The sequence below is a fragment of the Amblyomma maculatum genome, chromosome 7, assembly GCF_055883805.1.
Source record: "Amblyomma maculatum isolate TAMU_Amacu chromosome 7, ASM5588380v1, whole genome shotgun sequence".
Classification (NCBI taxonomy): domain Eukaryota; kingdom Metazoa; phylum Arthropoda; class Arachnida; order Ixodida; family Ixodidae; genus Amblyomma; species Amblyomma maculatum.
This window is the reverse complement of record NC_139350.1, coordinates 66,985,923-66,994,889: the sequence shown is the minus strand read 5'-3', so window position 1 is coordinate 66,994,889 and position 8,967 is coordinate 66,985,923. Positions and strand designations below refer to the sequence as shown.

The window sequence follows — 8,967 nt, the reverse complement described above, 5'->3', positions numbered from 1 at the left end:
TGGTTCTCCCCATCCAATTACGGATTTGAATCCAAAGACATCACTTCATAACTTTAAGTAAACGTCTTTGTTGCAGCATTAACAGGAATTCTGTAGCCGGATTTCCCAACGCACGGCGGAAAACGAAGGAAAACGTCCTGCATCGCGCCTGCGGTAAAAATGGGAAAGCCTTCGCACGGGTACTGCAATACGTCTTGCGTTAAAGAGAGGTATAGCAGTAGTGGCTACCAGTAGTAGAAATAGCATTAGTACAACGGTGACAAAGTCACCACAGCCTCAGTGCACTATGGTTATGGAATAGCACAAGGGTGGGAGAATGTACCATAGCCTTGGAAATACGAACAAGGCCCTAGATTCAATCATTAGCACTACTGACCGGCACTCGGTATGTAGAAGCAAAGCACAGGCACCTACCTCCTCCATCAAGTATGACGTTAACGAGAATCGTGCTCGTCAAATATTGAAAAGTTGCCTCGTCTTTTCACCTGCGCTGGAGTCTACCAGGCAATCAGCGGAGTTATTTGCAAGGTCTCAAAATTACCCTGTTGATGCCTATAAATATCATCGTAGTCAAGACAAGGTGAACCCCTTACTACTGATTGTCCCGCTGAGCATACCCAATTTCTTACGAAAATCGGCGTTAAAAGGAGACTGTCGTCGGCCGAGAAATCCGGCATAATCATCTTCCTATTTTGATACTTGCAGTTTTGGACACTCCACGAAATGACGCGATTCCACATGCTGATTTTCCAAACTTCGCTTTCTGTTCTCCGTTCCCCATGCGCCACCCTTTCTTGTCCCAGATCAAAGCCACCCCAATTCGGCCTCTGAGGTCCAAGGTATCTGAGTAGCTCTCTGTCAGGGGGTTTATCGGCCAGCCGATACGAACGGTCACCTTTATGAAAGTCAACCGTAACGAGCTTTTGGATACGTATTTTTGGTGTTTCCTATTCGCGCCAGAGCGCCGATTAAGAAGATTGAAACGTGGTCGTCTGTTTCGCAGTATATTTAAGGTCCCTAAAGTGAAACGTAAAAGAACTTGGTTTGTTAATTTTTGTTAAACGATCTTCTTTTCTTCAAACTCTGCAACCGATGTCATGTTTGCCTTGCCGTACAATCCACCTGAGGAGACCGCACCCTTAAGTGTACCCTTTCTGGAGCACATTTAGGACTCGCCTTATGTGTAAGATGCAGTATTACTGAAGAATCTGGCAAGATCCCAGCAGTGCCATTCACCAGACTGTCGCCAAGACATATCTTTCACATCATCATAGCAGATGCCCAGAGGCCTAGCAAATTCTTACACCCTAGGTCGGCCGCTGCCAGCTGGGATGTAGGTTCTCTGAGCAACTCCGAAGTTGAACACCTGTGCACTGGGTCGATAAAGCAGTTTGAATATTAAAATATTTATCTAAATAATAGACAACATGTATGCTATGGTTCTGGTTTCTAACGCCGTGTTAAGGCATCAGCATGCAGAAAATTAGGTGTCGTAGTTCTGGGACCTCTGAGCAAAACATTACCAGCATGTTTCGAAAACGGAAGTGGACAGCTGACATGGCCGGGAACTGATTGCTAGGTAAGATGTTCGACATCATGAAACCACCTTATATGGTTTATCTGGCGGACGCTACAAACTCCTCTCGGCCCCGCCGGGGTGGCGCAGTTGTTACGGCGCTCGACTACTGTTCCCAAGGACGCGGGATCTAATCCCGGCCTCGGCGGCCGCTTTTCGATGGAGGCGAAAAGCAAGGCGCCCGTGAGCTGTGCTATGTCAGTGCACGTTAAAGAATCCCAGGTGGTCGAAAGTTCCGGAGTCCTCCACTACGGCGTCTCTCATAGCCTGAGTCATTTTGGGACGTTAAACCCCACAAACCAACCAACCAACAAACTCCTCTCGTTTTTTTTGTTTTTTTTTTCTGTTTTTTAAGATAAAAGGGTGAAAGAGGAATCGAACAGTTTTAGGCCCATTGATCCAAAGTCAGGCAAGCTACTCCTAGGCCATGCAATCACGCTCAACGGTTCGGTTGAACCACGGCTTTATATTTGTGTCGAATAGCCTCTTACTAATGTGGCGATTTATGACATTGTGCTAATAAAAATGCATGATATAATAAAGGCGGTCAATTAAAGGCGTTAATTTGCAGCTAAGCCAGTTGCGAAGTTTATGTGCGTGACGGAAAAGTTGCGTGGGGAGCTCTAGACGCGATCCATTAAGTCTTTCGCTTCATACCCCTAAAATAGAATCTTCATAACCCGACCCCACTCTTTTTTTTTTTTTTATTTTGAGAAGCTAGCATTAGAAATGATGCGGTCAAAATTTTTACAAAAACGAAATGTTTCGAATCTTATTTTATATCTCTTTTTTCAGAGAAAATAACCTTCTCACATCCGTTTGAGTGCATGAAATTGTAAACATGGTTACGGATTCGACTAAGCTCAACGTAGACTCATGGTATGGGAACCCTGGTTTTGATAAGTTAAGGTCAGTGGTTGCGAAAATGTCTGTTTCTGAAATAGGGCAAATGATATTGCTACCAAGTTGCTCAGAGGAAAAACCTAAAATTACTCCGGCTTCTCATAAAGTTAAACCCCAACGGCGTATACTACTTGCAAAAACAAAAGTAAAATAGGGTCAATCATTTGCTGTCACACAAAAAACAGCAGGGTCAGGTTTAGAGCCTTCCCAGTGCTTCGGTTTCAAATAAGGAATGAATGCAACACCGCAGAGTTCCTCAAGCAAATCAAGCTACGAGACACATCCTTCTGAAATATTCGGCGTTGTCGAAGAAGAAAGTTCCAGGACATATTAGACACGATAAACTGAAGACTGGATGCCCAAGAGCCCCTCGTCGCCGGCTTTAGAAAAAAACTCTTCAAACCAAAATCCGCTACTTACACCGGCATTCGATAAAGTGATAAGTACAGCCTTTTCAGTATACTGAGGATAAAAAAAAAACAGATATCAGAGACCGCTTACGAGCGGAGGAAACTAGATTAACAGCGAAGACACTATGAAGAGAAAATGTATACAAAGATAAAAGTCGTGGTCTCCCCAGACTACCATACGTTTACTGACGTACCCTTCTAATATTGGGGTCACGTACACCATGTGTTAAGTCAAGACGACATCTGTCGCCTTCGGCCCTGCATTTTACTCCAGTAAACATATCACCACACCAATGCAAGGCGAAAGGTAAATCCTGCTTGACATGGTGACACTTGTGGTTTTTCTATTTTGTTGTTGAAAAGAGGCAAGCAAAAATACTGCCATCTGCAATGTACTAGGGAATGCCAATCCAAAAAGGAGGAAAAGTGAAAGTTCTACCCAGTGCACGATGCCAAGCATTTCCAGGTGCACTGTGCACAGTTCTACTGAAACTGCTATGCTCTTGAAAAGCGTCTAATTTTGTGCTGATATGCTCTCGGGCAGTAGGGTAGCAGATCCAATAATGCGACAGGGTCTTTTCTACTGTATGTGCCTAACCAATATCAATTTACGCGACAACGTTAAAGGCCTTGATTTGCAGACTGTTATCCCTTGGCGTTGTCCCCATTATGCAAGGGTGTCACAATGTTTATGCACAAATGTGATTTTTTTACTTGTAAAATGTATCGACGTTTATATTAGACCAATGCATAATTCTGATAATCTGTCTTTGCGTCACTTTCGAACAACCCTTGCAATCGCTTTTTGCTAATACTTGCCGCTAATTCATTCATATTAGCTGCACCATCTCTAAATACTAGGACCTCAAAGATAGCGACTGCGTCTAAACAGAGATTAGGAGTAACACTGGCGCATTTTTGTAAAACCAGAAGGTAAAATTTGTTCTTGTAGCTGCGCTTTCAATAAGCTTCTATTTAGCTTCAAACCAGCAGCGCGCTGCGCCTTGAGGTACTCAAGATTTATATCCTCCTAATTTGCTTCCTACGTTCCTTATACAAATTTATGGCCTGATTTTGCTCTAGCGAAATCACCGATTTCGAACATCTGCGTTTGAGACTTACCGATCAAAACTTCCTCTTTTCTTGCATTGAGGCCTGCTTAATCGGAGCTTGTTCTTTATTCTTTCTCCGCCGCTGCAAATCAACGCTCTTTCGCTAATAAATTCGAAATTCTTAGCTGCCCAACAGTTGATGTCTAAACTGTGCATAAACGCATAGATATATATGTAGAATGACTGGGAATGCATAGGTACAGCCTTTGTAAAAAGTGTACAGCCTGGGGGTCCGCTTCCGAGCCATGTAGTAGCACTGATGTAGCACTAGTGGAGGTCTTTCCCATTGTAGAGGGTAGGACCAAAAACTTTTTACCATCAAAAGATTTGCAGCTTTAGAAATGCATTACAAGCCGCACGAAGTCACTCAGAAGCAGACCCCCTGGGCCCTACACTTTTCACAAAGACTGTACATAGACGCAGGCTGAAAGGTACGCGAAACTTCCGATAGCACTTCAAAAACAGGCGGGCGGGTGGGCGGGTAGGCATGATGGATAGATAGATAAGTAGACGGACGGACGGGCGGACGGACGGGTAGATGGGTATTTGTGCTCCCTCCCCTTTTAACGTCGTAGGGAAGTGTTACCCAGCGAATTGCATTTCGAATTGCAAAATTTTGATTGCAAGAATGTTTCCTGTTTCATGTTAAAAAAAACCCCTTGACCTTCTGTAACAGTTATCAAATCGTCTCCTATGCGTTTTTACGGTTTAATAGCCGAGCATGCCGCTGCTGTTCCGTATCCCCAACTGCGTCAGCATCATGCTTTACGGCTTGAAGTGTCTTATATTTGATAATTTTAATTGCTTTCCTCCTTAACATATAGCAGCAGAAAACCTAATCTGTGGTTTTATATTTCCGCTCGTAACATTTTTTCTCAAGCACCCAGCCCTGGCCCCGAAAATTTAACCCCTATGCATGGAATTGTTAAAAAATTGTCCGTTCAGTTTTTCTTTCCCGAAGTATGGAGCTCCATCACCGGTTTGTGTGGCATTGTCTCGCCTATGAACATTTCGCTTGAATAGTATCTCTGTTTCAAGATGGTTTTTCTATCATTTTCTTCCTCACATTTCTAGGTATTCACAAGCCATATCGTACTTATCCATGTCGTAACAATATTGCTACGGTATAATTAGCTGTAGGAAAAATTTGGCATCAGAGCGCTCCTGACTCATTTGCCTCAACCATCCTTCATACTTCATCTTCTTTTTCTCTCTTTTCTACCAATCCATATCACCTTGAACTGCCTGATTAACTGTCATTTGCCCTTCTCTATTTTGAGCACCGAAGTAGTTGCAGATCACAAACACAGCACAGCGTTTATGCTTGTACGCTTTAACATGTATGCTTTAACTACTGGTTAGGGGTGTGCGAATAGTACTTTTTCCGAACCGAATCGAATACGAATAGTGCACTCTTGCTATCGAATCGAATACGAATAATGTAGCTAAAAAGCTAATCAAATACAAATCGAATAGTGAAAGCAGCGAATCGAATACGAATCGAATAGTGAAAGCAGCAAATCGAATACGAATCGAATACTCTGCAAGTTATGTTCATATCATTTGTACGTTGATTACAAAACATTGAAAAGTGTCTGAAATTCATCATCATCATCATCATCATCAGCCTGATTATACCCACTGCAGGGCGAAGGCCTCTCCCATATTTCTCCACTTAACCCGGTGATGTGCTAGCTGCATCCACTTGACCCCTGCGAACTTCTTAATCTCAGCCGCCCACCTAACTTTCTGCCGCCCCGTACTACGCTTTCCTTCCCTTGGAATCCAGTTTGTTACCCTCAGCGACCATCGGTTATCCTCTCTTCGCACTACATGTCCTGCCCGTGTCCATTTCTTCTTCTTAATATCCACTAGAATGTCGGTGGTAACTTGAGTTATTTCTCTGACCCACTCTGCACGCTTTCTATCTCTTAATGTTACCCTTACCATTTTTCGTTCCATAGCCCTCCGGGTTGTCCTCAACTTAAGTAGAACTCTCTTGGTTAGCCTCCACGTTTCAGCCCCATAGGTGAGTACAGGCAAGATGCAATTGTTGTATACTTTCCTCTTCAATTTTATTGAAAATGCTGTTTGATATATAGTTCACAACAATGTACAGCTGCGTCAACTTTGACTACAGGCGAGATAAAGTCTAAATATTTAAAAGCAAAAAGATTGCACAGAGCCATAAGCAAAAGAAAATAGCACTCAGTAAAGTGGAGTTGGCAGGAGTTAATAAAATTACTAGATGCTACTTGGCTAGAAGTACAGCCTGGCACTACTAGAATACACAATCTAGAAATTGAGTACTGTCAACATAGCATCAGTCAAACAACATCACATCAACTAAGACAAGACTTTCTCAGACTAGTCATCAAAAATTTTTAAAATGCTTGACTACATTAAGGCTCTAACACTGCGGGGAAATCACAAAGAAACTGCAGATACATGTCTAGATTAATCTGCAGTTTTTATTTGAGCCTTTAATGACTAGGACTGAAACTTGTTGCAACAGTTATGAGAAACGACCATTCACAAAGATAAAATTTGATATTCCAAAAGGTGGAACTTTAGTAGTGCAGATGCAGTGAAACAAAGCGCATTTCACAAAGATTTAAATGAATATATGGAACACTGGGCATGTTGCAATGGCAGCACTATACGTAAAAAAAGAGTTTTACCTATAGGAACAAAATAACGGCAGTCTTGTGCATCATAATGTAACTACGGATATTCTCGAAGAAATGGTTCTGGACTGTAAAATTGCACAGCAGGTCTGTTGGGAAATGTTATGGAAGCTTCAACCGCACTGAGTTGCTGTGCAAGAAAACAAGGTGCTCCACACTGTCCGATGAAAGTGATTTCCGCCGACAAGTTACTGTGCTGGAGCAAGTTGAGAAGAGTCTCTCGCTTGCCACCTGAGTAGCCGGAATGGCAAGGTATTTTCTGGCCATGGTTGCAAGAGCTCCATACTTGACCTTTCCTTCTGTTTGCCACCACTGAAATGGACTGCTATCACGAGGCAACACAGGGGCCTAAATATAGTTGGACATTTCTTGCATCAAAGAGCAAGGGTTTTCATTGTGTTTTGATGATACCAAAGTATTAAATACTCCCCAAACGGATGACTGCTCTCCTCTCCAATCCATCTGCTCCTTTGCAGAAGTTTCTTGCGAGCCCAACTGTGACAGCCTTGACTCTTACTGTTCCTGAAGTACTGAATACAAAAGGGACCGCAAGTGCCCCTTTTCTTGCTGGTCGCTGCAGACATCCTTGAAACAAGGGTCAAGGAGAGTGGCAACAGCATGGGACATCTGCGTGCTTATACCTTGAAATCTTGCTTTCACCGACCTCAGGAGGTTTTTTGAAAACTCTAGCTCCTCAGCTCCACTTGCCTCTTTAGAAAGCAGCTCCTGAATGCAGGGAACAAGGGGAATAACAAGAGACAATGTTGGGTGGGACTCGGAACAAGCAGCGGTAGTGGCTTCTTCAATCGGTTGCAGCATTGACACGAACGCTGCTACTTGACGCCATTTAAGAGAGGTCAGGTTGTGAACAATCTATTTCTGCCAAGTCTACTGTCACCGCTGACTTCAGCTTATGCAAGCGCGCTAGCATGGCGTATTAACTATTCCATCTTGTAGGAACATCTTGTATCACCTCCAGTGGCTCCTCTATGCCCTTTCTCCTTTGTATTTCTTGCAGTCTTGTTCTCGCGCTGCTGCTTCGTTTGTATAGCCCAACGATAGCCCGTGCTTTTCCACACACGCTTGCGAATCCGTTGCTTTCTTTCTTCGCGTCTTGAACACAAAGTTGCACAGTGTGCGCGAAACAAGCAACGTGCATCCAGGGAGTTGGCCCAATCGCGGACACAAAGTTCCCAGCATTGTCAGTCACTACATAGCAAGGAAGGTCCTCAGGTACGTCCCACTCTTTCAAAACGTGCATGAGTAAAGAACGCAGGTTCTCTGCAGTATGGTTTGCACACAGCTGACGGCACGCAAGAACAAAACTGTGAGGCACGAAGTCGTCACTCAACACGTGGCACGTCACAGACACGTAACTGTCTCCAGCTCGCGACGTCCAGCCGTCAGTTGTGATGGCGACAGAACCTACATCCGTGCTGATGACGCTGTGCAGCTTCTCATGGACGGAGCGTTTGACAGCGTTGTACATTTCAGGCACGACGGTCCCCGAGAATGTGGTGCGACAGGGGACCTTGTATTCGGGGACCATGTACCGCATCAGGTCTTGAAACCCTGGCTCTTCGACAATAGAGTAGCTATGCAGGCCACTTACAATGAAAGAAGCAATTTTCACCGTAAGTGCCTTGGCGCGGCGGCTCTGAGGGTTCAGCTGTTGCCTGAAAAACGAACTAGCACTTGGCTGTCTTGTCTTTGATGTAGAACGCTGCTGAGTAGCAGATGCTCCGCTCTCATACTCTTTGCGGGCTCCCGAATGCCGTCTGAGGTGGTTGATCAAAGGCGTCGTTGTGTTAGCTGGCGCTTTGGGAACCGCTCCGCACAAGACGCACTTGGACGAGCCTGCCTCTACACGTTCATAAAAAGCCCAAACACCACTGCGTTTCTTTCGGCATGCCGTAGTCGCTGTTTCACCTTCATTCATGACGAGGCAGCAAGAGGCGTCGGAGCAGCGGCGTCAATCGGCGCGCAGAAAGCAGCAGGCAGAAACAGACCAGCAGTATAGTTCCGTTTTACATGTGGCGTGCGCGCAGGAGCAGCGGAGCGGTAGTGGTGGTAGCGGCGGCGCTGCGGTAGAGCGCTATAACTCGTGGAGTAATGGATCTGACGGGAAAACACTGATCTCCTCTAGGGGGCGCAACTATTAATCTCTACGCACATTGTTAGTTGCTGGTTGTTTTTATCTACAACAATAACGTTTCAACGAGTTTATTTAGTGAACTAGATTGCATGATACAATACATCAGAGATTACGAATGGCTGAG

At 44.5% G+C, this 8,967-nt stretch overlaps 1 protein-coding gene across 1 annotated transcript; it reads right to left on the bottom strand.

The window, feature by feature from the left end:
• Nucleotides 1–7,201: 7,201 nt before the first annotated feature.
• On the bottom strand, nucleotides 7,202–8,627 carry LOC146183586 (zinc finger BED domain-containing protein 4-like). Its single transcript, XM_084608377.1, has 2 exons — nucleotides 7,842–8,627; nucleotides 7,202–7,414 (listed from the first exon to the last, which is right to left on the bottom strand). Exons 1-2 carry the CDS (start codon nucleotides 8,625–8,627, stop codon nucleotides 7,202–7,204), a joined length of 999 nt encoding a protein of 332 aa, XP_084464503.1.
• Between the last annotated feature and the right edge of the window lie 340 nt (nucleotides 8,628–8,967).